Below are 14,747 nucleotides of genomic sequence, written 5' to 3'. Positions count from 1 at the left end.
CAAAGTAATTTTAAGCACAGTCGATACATTACGCGTACAATAACGAGACATTGAACGTTATTCAATGTATACTACGAGTGAGAATATTAGAAAGAGGACTGGTGTCGTTAGCGCTGAAGTGTGCAAAGAAGCTAACTAAAGTTCGTTTTATTGCGGTAACTAGGTACCATCCGCTACCTCAGCTTCCTTTCAAGCTCTCATCGTAGCCACTACTAAGGAATTAAATGTTTCCAGCCACGCTCTGTAGTATACCACCATCGATAACAAGATTCATACCCCAGATGTAGTCGTTGGTGGCGAGCGTAAGGAGGCCCTACCAGTCAGCCCGTTAGTAAAGTTTTCTTTGCAATCGTTCCAATACTTACGCTTGCAAGATCCTCGGTTCTGCCCATACGCCCTGGCGGGACACGAGCACCCATACTGAGCATCTCTTGTTGGAATGCCGCCTCTTCCTGGGCTGTGCTCTCGTTCATGTCGTTTGAGCCACCAGTGGTCATTTCGGACGGGTACCATCCTTGCAGTTTCATCATCAGATATTATGTATTGTCGCAGACTTGCAAAGGAAGAGATCCTAGGAAGTACGTGGCTTCTCTACATACCTGGCGCAATGCCATTGACACGAATCTTAATGTTCTGGTGGCTGAAATCAAAAGCCAGTTGACGAGTCATCTGAACCGATGCAGCCTTGCTAACCTTATCTTGGTGTTAACTCTGATGTAGGACACGGAGGACTGATAAACAACGTCAACTTACGTTGTAGGCTAGCTGAGAGCCCTCAGACCTTCAAGTCGTTAGATTGCTCTTGGTGTTTGTGCCCAAGTTCATGTAATACCTACATCCTGAGCTGACCACTGTTGGAGGTGGTATTGATCACGCTACCGATTTTGCCGGTGTGGCTAGAGACCGACTTGGCTAGCAGTGGCAAGAAAGCTGCAGTTACAAAGTAGATAGATGTAGCGTTGACGAGGAAAGCTTTGGGTAAGAATGTCAGCGTTAAAAATGCATCGCATATATAGAGCCCTGAGGACAGTTACCTTGCTGCCAGAGGTCGATGGACTGGTCAAACATGAAGCTACCAAATTTCTCTGGCCCATCCTCAGGTCCTGCCTCGGGTTTCGTCGTCCATACACCGGCATTATTCACAAGACTGTTCATGTGATCAGCCAGACTCTAAGTACAACAGTCTCTCGGCTGAAAGAGTGAACTGGCTGGTGTGGGATGCTTACACGTTGATATAACCGTCAGTGTTCGTGATGTAATTAACAGCACTCTTGATGCTATCCTTGTCCGTCACATCTAGAACAAGGGGGACGATTTTGCCCCCTGAGGAGCCAATCTTGTCTACGGCTCCATGTATGCTGGCACTGGTTTCCAGTACATCTTGGCGTCTGCCAGTTATGTAAACCTTAGCTCCATTGGCAGCCAAGGCCTGGGCATACACTTCAGAAATACGTCAGTGGGCCTATTGTTGCAAGCAGGATGCACATCCACGTAGATGGCCCCCAGAACAACGGAGTTACCCAAATGGAGTTATTCAAATGACGAAGACTTACTAAGACCAATTCCGGTGCCTCCACCAGTTACTAATTTCATAATTTAGTCAGTGATACGTTCATTGCACAGCCAAATTTCGTTGTCACTCACCAACAACCACCCACTTTTCGACGGTGAACAGAGAGACCGCTGAAAGAGGATTTGCGGTGGACATAATGTGGCTTGTTCAACTTATCGTGAGCACTAATCAAAGAATGACCAGTATATCCCAGTCTCTGCTGGATGCAACGATTGCTCAAGATTTAGTTTAAACAGAATTATTATCGCGTAATGGAGTTGAATGTCCGCATTCACAGTACTACTTTCTTTATAGTGATCCTCAGTATGTATGACTGCACCACATTTTCGGCATATTAGATCTTGATTCTACCCGGAGACGGGGACCAAAAAGGTGCATGGAAAGGTCACCGGCGCCGGACCCTTGGAAACTTCGGGGCCCGGGTCGATCTTGAAAATAACGCCAAGATCCCGCTGTGAGATAACGTCGGCTATGCTGCCAAGCAAAGTCAGCCGTTAAGGTTCCCAGACGGTAAGGAAACAAACAAGCACACAGATGCCAGCCTACAGGACGGTTATGTGTCTGTGCAGAACCGGGGACCCTGAGAATGACAGGGATGGTCAGCCGGTTGCATTAGTGTGCCAAGCCGTCGGAGTATTTCCATCCCTGTTTACTGACGGAGGTCATCTTAGGCCCTCGATTGCCAGAAACTTAGTGCACATGGAATTTCCAGACCCACTCTTAGATGAGAAGGAGGTTTGGACAAAGGCACGTCCACCAATCATTTCGATTGGGGGTGGCAGACTCTCGAGATGCAAGTGGCTGACTTTCGAGACGGCAAGCGAGGCTCATCCAAGCTTATCCAACGTGGTTACTGATACCTTAGATTGGATTACAATATCAATGTCTTAGTTACTTGAGCTCCGCAAGCCAACACATCCCATATTTACGAGTCTCAGACATAAGGGTCAGGAGTCGCCTCGACAATGTGACCCGGAATTCGATTTTCAAGGAGAATTGAGCGCAATTTTTCGTTCATCTACAACTCCCATTCCTCCTATCTTATCTGGCCGATTGCTTCATAATAATTGTTCTCGTTTCCTAGTCTGGTTCATTCTTACCAGGGCTTTCATCGTCCCCCAGCTGTCAAAATGAGCGAGAAGGAGAGGACAACGGGGCATGCCGACGGCCTCCCTGCGAGCGAAGCCGACACACCGACGCGCACCGAGAGCCCAATTGCCGATGGGGAGAAGTCGCCAGATGGGACAGATGACTCAGGGCCTGAGTTCAAGCGCGAGATTCATGGAGTTAAATGGGCTTTGACCGTTGGCGCCGTTCTTTCCTGCGTCTTTCTGTATGCCCTCGACACTACAGTGGTCGCAGATATCCAGCCAGACATCATCGCCTCCCTCGGCGACTTTCCAAAGTTCCCGTGGCTTGCTACGGCCTACGCCCTGCCTTCCACTGCGCTAGTGCTCATTCAATCAAAACTGTATGGACTGTTCGACATCAAATGGCTCTACTTTGGTTATGTGGTTTGCTTCGAAATCGGCAGCGCGATTTCTGGCGCTGCTCCTACTATGGACGCTTTGATTGTTGGGCGCATGATTGCGGGAATTGGCGGTTGTGGCATATACGTTGGCTCGTTGACCTTCTTCAGTGTTGTCACTACTCCCAAGGAGCGTCCCATCTACATTGCTCTAATCTCTCCCACATGGGGAATTGGCACGGTCTTGGGTCCAATCGTAAGTTTTCTCTGCTAGTTTCAATGCGTTGCATATGTGTGACTGACTTCATATATACAGGTCGGCGGAGGTTTCGCAGAGAGTAGCGTCGGTTGGCGGTGGGGTTTCTACATTAACCTTCTGATATTCGCGATTGCTGCACCCATCTTGGTTTTCATCCTGCCTTCGATCGATTTCGCCAAGGGTCAAACTACCCAACAGAGAATGAACAAGATTGATTGGCTCGGATTGGCCGTTTGGACCGGCTGGTGCGTCTCCTTCTTCATGGCCATTACATATGGTGGAACTCTATTCGAGTGGCAGTCCTACAGCATGATCATTCTTTGGGTTTTCGTGGGCGTTCTCACGGTCGGATTCGTCTTGACGCATAAGCTTCACCCCTTCATTGAGAAGGACAACCGACTGTACCCCAGCCACATGCTCAGAAATTTCAAACTGGGGATTTTGCAGTTCGCCACTTTCGCCGCCGCGTCAGCCGTATACATTCCTATCTATTACATCCCGCTCTACTTTCAATTCGCCCGAGGAGAGTCACCTGTGGAAGCCGCCGTTAAATTACTGCCCTTCGTCTTCATGATCTCTACGATTGCCATCCTTAACGGCATCTTCATGTCGAGATGGGGTTACTACATGCCTTGGTTCTTTTTTGGCGCACTTTTGGCCGTTGCTGGAGGTGCCCTCATGTACACGGTTTCGATTGATACGAGTACTTCGGCAATCTACGGTTACAGCGTGCTACTAGGTATTGGGGGCGGTTGCTTCATGATTACCGCTTTTGGATGCGTCTCGGATATTGTCGAACCCAAGGATATTTTCAACGCTATTGGTGTCATCAGCCTTGTCCAGTGCGTTGGCATAACATTCTTCCCCTCTCTCAGTGGCAGCATATTCCAGAACCTGGGTGCTAGGTATATCTCTTCAATTATCCCATCAGACTTCACTGGCAACCCACGGGTCATTCTTGCAGGCGCGAGTAGCGTCGAATGGCAAAGCTTTTCCGAAGATGTCAGGATCCGGCTTGCTAACGCCATCGTCGATGCTATGAGCAACATTTACACCATGACCATTGTCGCCTGCGGCATCACAGCAGTTCTATCGCCCTTCCTCGGGGTATGTACTTCATCTTCTCCCATGTTAGTTCTTGCTGTGCTAACCAGAACGCAGTTTCGCAAGGTTGGCGCTTAGTTTGAGGCAAATATTTTTGACACTCACAATTAGCAATTGGAATGCCATGCAGGGACTTCTTTTCACTCTGTTCTTCTTTCTTTGTTGATATGATCTTCGCTCTTTCTTAATACAAAATATCAAGGAGGCGTCTTAGACCAGATGGTTGGTACAGCTTTTTTTAAACATGTAGCATCAAGGAGTTATTTGTAGTATACCATGGACTTTCGAAATTGGGAGAAATGCCCTTGCAACTAGTAATACCGCGTGGGTCATTACTTTGGCTTTGACACTATACCTGGAAGAGTAAATCATGTCTGCTTCATCCAAATAGCAAGCTTTACGAAATGTCTGGTGGTTTTTTATTTATTTTGGTTGTATCTGAGAGTGAAATATATGAAAGGGGTTGCGATTATGCGCGTTCTTTCTAAGTTTAATTCTACCTCAGCTCTTTCACATACCAATTTGAACTTATGAACTCTAAACCGTTAAGTGGCAATTCGATTCCGCCGAAGCAGTCACCCTCGAAAGGTTGAGATAGACTTCAAAAATATACTCCTTGAATTGCTTCTAGTTCTTCATTGTGGCAAGATGGGAAACATAAGGATCACGGTTTCCACTGCGATTGCTATGGATTAGAAATCAACTGGTCTGGTATTATCAATCGTTATGGATATTGGTAAGTTTGCCCTTGTGATTCAGTACCTGATTCAATACCGATGATGGTTCGATTGTATTTAAATATCAACTGTTAGTCAGGTTTCGATGGGGAAACGTCTTCAAGCCGCCTCCGTCGCGCTTCAATCGGAAAGTTTCGATTGGTCAATCGGGCACTTTCGGAACTTGGCACGGCTTGAAAAACTTGGTGGACATAGTGATCCATGGTGTCGGTAAAGGTCTCGGTATAAGCCGGCGTAATAGATATGCAAGGAACCTGCTTGGTGCCTAGGTCGGCAAGGATGCTCAGCTCCCAACACCTGGGGCTTACCAGGGTGCCACGGGACCTATACCGATCTTCTTCGGCATAGATCCTGGACTACAAAGACTCACGTGATTGCAGCTTTCCTGATATATATCAAAACTAGCATTGTTTCAGCGGCCCATAGTTCTTCGGCTCGTTCGTTTCAAAACAATTCAGGTATCTCTCCAAACTTTCTTGAATTGCTACGAAGAAGTTTTTCTTGCACCTCAAAGCATAACACTTTGTTTCCCTTTCCACTATGTCAAAGCTAGAGGAAAGTCACGGCATCAGTCCCGCAAGCCCGGCCTCCGAGAGAAACGAGAGCCTAAGCGGTCATGCGGCTCGGTACGCCAAGGTCTATAGTTTCTTCGGATTCACGCGTGGATACAACTTTCCTCTATGTAAGTCACGCCCTGTATCCACTTTATTGTCGTAATGCTTACCGGATGTCCTGGAGGGGTGATCTTCGCTGGTGGTATGCTAGGCTTTTCGCTTTCCCGCCTCGAAGACTTGGATTATGATGGCCACTTCAAGGAGCATTTCGCGTTGGTGCCAGGATACTGGTACTACTTTCATGAGGGTCACTACCGCTACGGAATGCTTATTCATCTCGCATGTATATTGCCTGCCGGGATCTTGATGGTGTTTCAGTTTACACCGATTATCCGCCACAAGTTTCTCATGTTCCACCGCATCAATGGCTACGTAGTCATGCTGCTCTGCCTGGTTAGTAATGCGGCTGCATTTGTCATAATTCGGCACAAGCAGGGTGGACACCGGGCAACGAGTCACGCTGTAGAAACGCTCATGGGTATCATCACTACCGTTGGCATCGTAATGGCTTGGTGGAATATCCGCCGGAAGCAGATCGACCAGCATCGGGCCTGGATGCTACGTACGATGTTCTACATGGGGGTGACGATCACTGCTCGACTCCTCAACCTGGCGGCAACTCCTATCATCACCCGGATCGGTAACTACTGGTCTGTATGGATGTGCGACGAAATTAGTTTTCTTTACACCAATTACGACATGGAATTCCCCAAGTCCGACTATCCGGATTGCTTATTGCCAGATGGATCCCTAGATCGCTGGAAGCGGGTTGCTGTCAGTGCAGTGGAAAATCCGAACAATCTGGAGCAACTGGGCTCAAGTTACGTGATTGCTTTTGGAACAATGGTAAGCCTTTGACTTTGCAGAACCCCCCAAGACTTGCATTTCTAACTTGACGAAATCAGCTATGGATCTGTTTATTCCTCCATGTGGTTGGAGTGGAAACGTATCTTTGGCTGACCCCTAGGGAGTCGGAAAGACTACGCCGTGTCAGTTACGAGAAGCAGGTGGAAGCCGGGTACCGCAACCCTGGAAGTGCTGGCCTGGTTTTGGATCGATGGGCAGACGCTGATGCCTGGACTCCTGTGAAATAGGCCACAGCTGCCAGGATCACAAGGCCCTCTGCCTCTTGCGCAAGCCTATCTGATGGTGCTCATCAACTGTAAGCTAAGGTGCTAGTCATATATGCATAATTAATCCAGGAGCGTAACGCGCTGTTCACATGGATAACTAGCTTTCGCAAGAATGAATTTGATACTTGAAAACAATTAGATTTTTTTCTTTTCCTTTTTGAAAAAAGGGACCTGGTATTTGAATACAAACCAGAGTAGAATTATGCGTTCCAGAGATCCAAATTCTCAGTTTCTCCACCCTTGATGAATCCCTTCCGACCTAGGGTGAATTGGCATTGCTGCGTTTGATTTCCGGATTGCGCGCAATGAGTGATAGAGTTACCTAGATTTAACAAGACGGAGTACCTAGGCGGTTCTTGGGGAGTCATACAGGCTCTTCAGTCTCTCACCTCTGTTCTGCGCCATGGAGAAGCACGATGGATGAATTCAAAATGTGCAAGATGGTCACCACCTTGGCAGAATCCTTCGCTTCGGAGCTCACATCTCAATTCGGCCGTTGTTAAGTTAGAGTTCAGATCCCAGGCCGGATCTAAAGTCCCGTCAGTCCCCGTTGTCCAGTAATTCCGAGGCTCACTTCCGTACTCCCTTTGGTGGGCCCTACTTCCCGCAGCTGTGTGTGATTGGCACATGAACGATGGAGGCACAGTGCCACCTCGCCGAGACTTGCCGTGTCAGCCGCACGCATCTTTGGCGCCATCACGCAATCCGAACGACGACTTGGGCGTACTGTGCCTCTAAGGTGCTCTTCTACAGTGTCAGCCAGCTGCAGCATCGAGATCACGCAATCTGAGCAAACAAACAGGGGTCACTCACCCAGCGAATCGCCCGGCAATTTACATAGTACTATGCAGAGTATCCTTGCACTACGCGGGTACGGTATCACTCGGGACGATCCGGTAAGCAGCAGGCCTGTGTATCCAGAACCACGTACACATCCGGTTGGCTGATCCGCTTAATGACTGAGACTTTCAGTCATCACCGCCAAGATCCCATCTGAAATTACTCCATGCGCCCAAGCAATGCAAGCCTACCTGGAAAGGCATTGATAGCATGATTATGCAGCGCACAGAAGTTGTCGGCCTTCGAGAAGTCCCACCCAGTGCCGAGCATGAATGCGCGCCGGGTTGATTACGATTCGCTCGATCTAGGACACAGAGTCTGCTCTTACGTGTGCCAAGTAAGCAGCTGAATGATATGAATCACTCCGAGAAGCAATAAGATCAGGGTATTTGGTTCTTTCTAAACGCTGACTTTTCGAATCCCAGCTGATCAGGCAGTCGCCAGCGCTAACAAGAAAAAGCCACAATGACGAAAAAGCTCATTATCATCCTTGGAATTACGGGAACGCAGGTATCTCAGAAATCAGCCATCATATCATGTCATATCATGTCAGACGATAACCTTTTCCTAGGGAGGCTCCGTCGCTAAGCGGTTCCTCACGCACGCCGACTGGCAGGTGCGAGGCCTTACGAGAAACCCCGATTCGCCCAAGGCGAAAGCGTGGGTCAGTAGAGGGGTGGAGATCGTCAAAGGTGACCACGACGATGTAGAATCACTGAAGTCTGCCTTTAAAGGCGCACATGCCATCTTTGCCGTCACTGATTGGGCTGCCAATTACTTCCGGGTCCATGAGGACAAGATCCTGCAGGAAGAGGCAAAGGCGGCCGGGAGGTCAATCGAGGAATACGCTGGCGACTTGGAAAAAGCCCAAGGCATCAATGTGGCAAAGGCAGCATCTGACCCATACGTCCTATCCACACTGAAAAATTTTGTATTCTCCACACTGGCTGCGGTGCAGAGAATCAGCGGCGGAAAGTACAAGCATGCTTACGAATTTGACTCCAAGGCTGGCGCTGAGAGTTACATCCGGGAAGAACTGCCAGAGCTGGGCGCTCGGCTGAGCACCGTCACCCTGGGCATCTTCCAGGAGACTTGGAGGGACATTTCCGCGTTCAGGCCGCACAAGCTATCAGACGGCACATTCGAGTACGTGCGTCTCAAAGTGCCAGGCTCCCATGAAGCGAACCCCGAGGTGGTAGCGACCCGAGACACTGGCGCATTTGTTGAGGCGCTGGTGCTTCACCATCCAGTCGGAACAGACGTCCTAGGCGCCAGTGAGATCATCACCAAGCCGGATTACGCATCGCTCTGGGGGCGCACACTGGGGGTCAAGACGACAGTGCGAGATGTCTCGGAAGAGGAATACGTAAAGTACATCCCAGAGGGAATGGAAGCCACCATAGTAGACGATCTCAAGTTCTTCGCCGAGTATGGATACGCCGGTGGAAACCCCAGAGTTAAGACTCCAGAGGAGTTAGGCATCGAGACGACCTCTTTGGAAGAATTCTTTCGAGGAGAAGATTGGAGTGCAGTATTAAAAGGAGAGATCTGAGTTGTGCTGGTTGTTCGCTGGTGCGAAATTTCCTTCCATTAGTCTATAGGATGAGAGATGACAACGATCACCCGTTGCTGTCTGTAGACAATTGATCTTTCTCATGTTCTTAATTTATACTATTGCCGCTCTTGGACATAGCTGGGGTTCGCGATTGGTTTCTCGCCTCTCTGACTCCGCCAATAGTTGGTAGATACTATAATCTCTGGGCAACCCCTCACTAGCCAACCCCAGTTTCGTAGGAAAGGACCACTTATCTCCCAACTCTGAGGATTCCATGGTTCTCCCCAAACCACGAGCCCAGCCCATTCGTTGCCGCTTCCACCCGACTCCATGACGTCGTCGAATAATCGTTGCTCATCCTCCGCCTTGAGTACACTTGCTGCCATTAACAAGTTGTCCCGCATCTTGGGCAATGGAAACAGGTCAAGCCACGGGTGGTGCTTTGTTCGCAATTGCATGTGTGTGGGCATAAGGCTTCTTGGCGCGGAGACTGCCGGTGCGGTACCCCGCTTGAGATTTTGCCCGTCACGACCGAATGGAGAGATGGTCTCGCAAATAAGCCAGTCAAAATTGAAGCCCAGAGCGACGGCGTTTCTAGTGAAGCCATTGATGGTGTTGAGTTGTATAATCTTCAGGCGGTGGTCAGCACACGGGTCAGCCGTCATGTAACTCGCTAGAGCCTGCTCGGCGAATCGTTTGAGAATAGCTCGCTTCTGTGTAACGTTTTCCTCTGTGCAATTGCTAAATGTAGTGAGAAGGTTGTCCAGGGGAGAGGCTGTTGCAGTGTACTGCGGAGAACTGGGAGTGGAAGCGACATCGGAAGAAGCATCGTCGTATGTGTTCCTTCTTTTCCTCTGCCTTGCTGATGCCCGTTGAGCATTAACTGGTTTCAGCGTTATCGGGCGAGCTGCGCCATCTGAACTCACACATTCGTTTATTCAACCTATTCTGCAGCTTCTTCCGCTCTCTCTGGTTTGTTATACCTGCCCAATCTTCTCCGCGGTGGCGCATGTGGACTTCGTGCGGCATGCGTTGTAGCTCGACACGGTGGACGCGGGCGGCATTGTGAAGGGAAGCCATGATCTGATATTGCAAGGGCAAGTAAGGTTGTCTGTGGGAATCAGCGCGGAACAGTGCGGAGCCGCCTCCCGTTTTATAACTGCACTCGGCTGACATTTTCGGGGGCCATAATTGCTTGGCTAACCACTCCGGACCCCTGATCGGTAGACTAATGCAGGTGGCTGACATTATGCACCAGAATCACTCGTCAGGTTGGCGATCTACTTCGAGCTGGCGTAATCCAAGTATCGCGCTGAGTGCAAATCTTTTCAGATGTTCGTTGCGAGCAGGACGGCGCTTGCCTTGACTGAAGACTGCAATAACGGATCTCTTGGTGGGAGATGTGCACTAAGATTGGTCGCAACAGAGACCCTGGTGCGTTTGCCGCGAGCCCTTAGTACTAGTATGGTTAATGAGTCCGGAGATTCCTGGTTGAGATGTGCCGCAGGACCGGAACGCCACCGATTTGCATCGGCCATGGATGAGGCTGTACTCCTGCATAATTAATCCTTCGACGGCACAGAATTTGGTGCCAAGGCGCGAAACTCGACGTGGAGTTCGCAAGCAACTGTGGAGAATAACGACAACATGATCCTTTGACATGGTAGCCTTATTTCGTGCCTGTCAATGGTCTCGATGTCCCCACAATCGTCTGTTCTACGCGCCTTAGTGATTACAGATCGTTGAGGCTGGCTGGAATTTTCAGCATGCTGAAAATTCCGTAAGCAATGGCGTATACCGTACCTTGTTAAGACCGAGAAGTGCGGAGTGTCCATTTATTCGTATACCTCCGCGACAAATGGGATGGCGACAGCCCTACTGCCGAAGCCACTCAGTCTCAATCGATTATTGATTAACAACGCCTTAAGACACCCACACGGCTCCACTGGCATCGCAGTCCGCACCCAACACGAAGCTGTATACTTATCCGCTGTTGGTTGTTGGTTCAATCGTAGTGATGCCCGCTCCATCGGGCATTCGGCTACGTGAGAGCTGCCAAGCTTGTGCAAGCTCCAAGATCAAGTGCTCTAAAGATAAACCGCAATGCAACAGATGCGCAGAAAGAGGTACGGATTGCCAATACCTAGTCACACAGAGGACTGGCAGAAAGGCCCGTCCTCGAAACAACTCAAAACAGGGCGCAGCGCAACGGCCAACACCCAGTAACACATTATCGCCTTTATCATCTGCAACATTGTCCTCACTGGATAGGGCGTCAACGCCCGAATTCCCACTGTCGGATTCGCAATTTGGCGCATTTGACACGACAATGCTAGATTCGAGTGCTCATGACTACTTCTCAACGGTTCCGGTGGATCTAAATTTTGCCTCGCCGATTCAGTCATATGCAAATACTACATGTTCCTCCGAATTCTTCCCAGAGTTCCCATTGAGAGGGCCTCGCAGGAGCTTGGCTGCAGATACTTGTGTCACCAACCAGTCCGATCAACACTTCCGGTCAGATACAACTTCTCTTTCTACCCAAGATCTGGGAACAAACGACATAGCCACGTCAAACGTTTCTAGTGCGGCTGGATTACCCCTACCGCATAAGCAGCTATTCCAAGAACTCGGAAATTACCAGAGTCAGACCTTGTCTCAGCAGCCAGAAGGCATCAAGATGGCGCTGCAGTTGATGGGACAGCTCTGTTGTCAAGAGGAAAACCCTTCGTACCCTGATGTCTCTTCTTCAGAGCTTGAGTCTCAAGCGAATGCACTTGTGGACGAAAGCAAAGCGGTAGTAGAAACCGTCAATGAAATGCTACAGTGTCCCGGCTCCGAAGACGGTTATTTTCTGGTAGTCGTCTGTTTAGTCATCTCCAAGGTGCTGAACGCTTACGCCAAGGCAACCCAAGCCCTGAGTGCTCGTGAAAGAGACGCACAGAGAAATCTAGGCTCATCAGCATCATCCGTCCTATCCCTTTGGTCAGCTCCTGGAACAGAGTCTGCCTCCAGTGCGTCACCGACGATCAATGGAAGAGATCCCAAAGTTGCTCAGCAGTTGCTAGACGACCTCTATCAAGTGAGAACATCAATGAATAACCTAGGTGCTAAGATTATATTCGTCTGCTCAAAACGGGACTGGCTTTTGGGTAGCGATATCACCCCTTCGGGTCACGACCTTGCTATCCCGTCATTTCCGTTTTCAGCAGCAGTTCTAAACCAGCTACACGATGAACTACAGAGGCGTCTGAGCGCCATATCTCTACGATTGATTAATGAGTTGAAGCAGTCATGGGCGCAATAACACCCATGCTCAAACAGATGCTTCTCTGCATGATGTTGGAAGAGCAATTGGATTGTATTGTCTTCTAAAGACTGCGGTCGTAGGGGAAAGGTTTTCCTTTAGAGTAACAGATAGACTATTTTACGATCAACTTCGACTATCACAAATGTGGCTAGACTTTGGCATAGATAAAGGGGGTAGGGCAGAGCGTACAAAAAATTTAAAAGAAATAGCTAGATTACTGACCAGAGCGACACGATGAAATGGTGGGCTAGCATGATTCGTGAAAGGCACGGTCGGGAAGAATATACCCATTTGCATTGAATTTGTATTACTCAAGTAACGAAACAAAGCTCAGATCTATTGAATTGAAAAGCTATTTCTAGACAGTGATCCCATCCGGGTTATTCATGCGACTGATGCCGCTAACCAAAGGTGCAATGTTGATCCCGTTGCTGCCATTGATGGCATTGAGTAGGTTGGCACCGTCAACAGCGTTGTCACCATTAATGGTATTGATACCATTTGCGATCTGTCTATCTCTTTTGATAAGATCGAATGCCAACCGGGCCGCACTCGGAAGTCTGTTCTTGTCACCGCTTGCTTCTATTTCCAGCATTTCCTGGGTCCAGGTAGTGATGGAGTCGATCAGCTTCCTCACGTCGTCCTTGGTATTATGAGCATGCAGCAACAGTCGTACTCGATCCTCCCCCTTGCCTACAATGGGAAACACAATGTAGCATCCATTTATACCATCCCTGGTGAGGTGAAAAGAAAGGTACAGGGCATGTTTCTGGCGTCGTGTCCAGAGAGGCACGATATGGGTGATTGGTGTCTCGTGCCAGCTCCCATCCTCGTGGATTGGGATGTCAAGTATCCCCTTCTTGTGGGCTTTCTTGTATACAGGGTGAGAGGTAAGGGTGTCCAGGTAGAAAAGCGTAAGCTCATGCAGATAGTCATGACTCTGTGGTAGGTTAGCTTGAGACTTTCATAGCAATAATAACTGGCGTCGTACCTCTTGGACCCTCTGAGTCTGCATGAGGCGAACTCCGGCACGGCTCGCAGCTAAAAGTGTGAATGGGGGTGCAACGGAGCAAATGAAGACTTTGGCCTGGTTTATGAGGAGAGAGCGAATCGTGTTGTTGGACAAGATACAAGCTTCGCACAATGTCAGTACCGTACACTTGATGAGAGTCTTGCTGGTCACCTACCACCAGAACCAGACAAAGCTTTGCCGAAAGTAACCATCTTTATGGCCACCTCGTCATCGAGGCCTTGCTGCCTAACGAAACCCAAGCCCTCCGGGCCACAGACCCCGAAACTATGGGCCTCATCGACAACAAACTGGGCGTTGCCCTGTGGGAAGATCTCCTTTGCAGCCTCGATGAGCTCTCTCAGGGGGCAAATATCACCATCCATACTATAATAACTCTCAACACCAATGATGACGCAACGCTTGCCCGCTTTGACGAGGGGGGTCGATTCTTTGACCGATTCCATGACTTCGATGAAGTGGTCCACATCGTTGTGACGAAAGGGCCTCTGATCAAGTGCGAGGCTAACTTTCATGCCAGAGAGTGCTGTGGCGTGCATGAGCTCGTCGTACACTAGTACATCCCCAGAGCGAGGCACGGTCGAAAAGATGGCCTGGTTTGCAGTCCATCCGGAGTGTACCACAAGTGCTGACTCGACACCCATTAGCTCTGCCAGTTCCCTCTCGAACATGTCCTGGTATCTTGAAGTCCCATCCAAGAGGCGTGATCCACCTGCACCCATATTAAAGCCGGGGTTGGCCTCAAGTTCTTTCAAGAACTCCTCCCTTAGAAGCCCAGTGGCTCCCATCCCTAGAACATCACAAGAGGAAAAGTCTGTGACATGGCTGGGGGTGTGGATTGGAAAACCAAGGCCAATTTGTCGGGAAAGATCCAGCTCCTCTTCGATATTTCGGTAAAAGACGGAGCTGTTCTTCAAATTTGGTCCCTTGATTTTCTGAGCAACAGCCCAGTCTTCTCTCCACTGGGCGCCTAAGTCTTTCTTGACCTCTGCCATCTTTGTTATTGGAATGGTGCGGGGGACAAGAAGATGAGCGGACTATAGGTTTCGAAGCAAGGTTGGCTGGAGGAATATTTGACTGAACGTGATACTGTTTCGAAGATATTTGACATTGAGTTCTTTAAC

The 14,747-nt window shown here is 49.2% G+C and overlaps 7 protein-coding genes across 7 annotated transcripts; 4 read left to right on the top strand and 3 right to left on the bottom strand.

Annotated features, from left to right (window-relative positions):
• Positions 1–220: 220 nt before the first annotated feature.
• Positions 221–1,708, bottom strand: JN550_011325 (uncharacterized protein; the record flags this gene model as incomplete). Its single annotated transcript, XM_049309678.1, has 9 exons — positions 221–313; positions 366–514; positions 600–693; positions 754–781; positions 837–972; positions 1,035–1,147; positions 1,227–1,440; positions 1,554–1,583; positions 1,645–1,708. 9 exons carry the CDS (start codon positions 1,706–1,708, stop codon positions 221–223), a joined length of 921 nt encoding a protein of 306 aa, XP_049166679.1.
• A 995-nt stretch (positions 1,709–2,703) lies between these two features.
• On the top strand, positions 2,704–4,482 carry JN550_011324 (uncharacterized protein; the record flags this gene model as incomplete). Its single annotated transcript, XM_049309677.1, has 3 exons — positions 2,704–3,297; positions 3,358–4,407; positions 4,462–4,482. 3 exons carry the CDS (start codon positions 2,704–2,706, stop codon positions 4,480–4,482), a joined length of 1,665 nt encoding a protein of 554 aa, XP_049166678.1.
• A 1,199-nt stretch (positions 4,483–5,681) lies between these two features.
• On the top strand, positions 5,682–6,849 carry JN550_011323 (uncharacterized protein; the record flags this gene model as incomplete). Its single annotated transcript, XM_049309676.1, has 3 exons — positions 5,682–5,823; positions 5,907–6,601; positions 6,661–6,849. The coding sequence occupies 3 exons, from the start codon at positions 5,682–5,684 to the stop codon at positions 6,847–6,849; spliced, it is 1,026 nt and encodes a 341-aa protein (XP_049166677.1).
• A 1,344-nt stretch (positions 6,850–8,193) lies between these two features.
• On the top strand, positions 8,194–9,280 carry JN550_011322 (uncharacterized protein; the record flags this gene model as incomplete). Its single annotated transcript, XM_049309675.1, has 2 exons — positions 8,194–8,238; positions 8,300–9,280. 2 exons carry the CDS (start codon positions 8,194–8,196, stop codon positions 9,278–9,280), a joined length of 1,026 nt encoding a protein of 341 aa, XP_049166676.1.
• Positions 9,281–9,399: 119 nt separating this feature from the next.
• JN550_011321 (uncharacterized protein) lies at positions 9,400–10,459 on the bottom strand (the record flags this gene model as incomplete). Its single annotated transcript, XM_049309674.1, has 2 exons — positions 9,400–10,145; positions 10,210–10,459. The coding sequence occupies 2 exons, from the start codon at positions 10,457–10,459 to the stop codon at positions 9,400–9,402; spliced, it is 996 nt and encodes a 331-aa protein (XP_049166675.1).
• Positions 10,460–11,612: 1,153 nt separating this feature from the next.
• JN550_011320 (uncharacterized protein) lies at positions 11,613–12,590 on the top strand (the record flags this gene model as incomplete). Its single annotated transcript, XM_049309673.1, has 1 exon — positions 11,613–12,590. The coding sequence occupies one exon, from the start codon at positions 11,613–11,615 to the stop codon at positions 12,588–12,590; it is 978 nt and encodes a 325-aa protein (XP_049166674.1).
• A 361-nt stretch (positions 12,591–12,951) lies between these two features.
• Positions 12,952–14,618, bottom strand: JN550_011319 (uncharacterized protein; the record flags this gene model as incomplete). The annotated part of the gene is made up of 3 exons (XM_049309671.1): positions 12,952–13,533; positions 13,585–13,727; positions 13,781–14,618. 3 exons carry the CDS (start codon positions 14,616–14,618, stop codon positions 12,952–12,954), a joined length of 1,563 nt encoding a protein of 520 aa, XP_049166673.1.
• Between the last annotated feature and the right edge of the window lie 129 nt (positions 14,619–14,747).

This window comes from Neoarthrinium moseri (genome assembly GCF_022829205.1).
Source record: "Neoarthrinium moseri strain CBS 164.80 chromosome Unknown scaffold66_Wmoseri_CBS_16480, whole genome shotgun sequence".
Lineage (NCBI taxonomy): Eukaryota > Fungi > Ascomycota > Sordariomycetes > Amphisphaeriales > Apiosporaceae > Neoarthrinium > Neoarthrinium moseri.
This window is presented reverse-complemented; position numbering and strand designations above follow the sequence as displayed.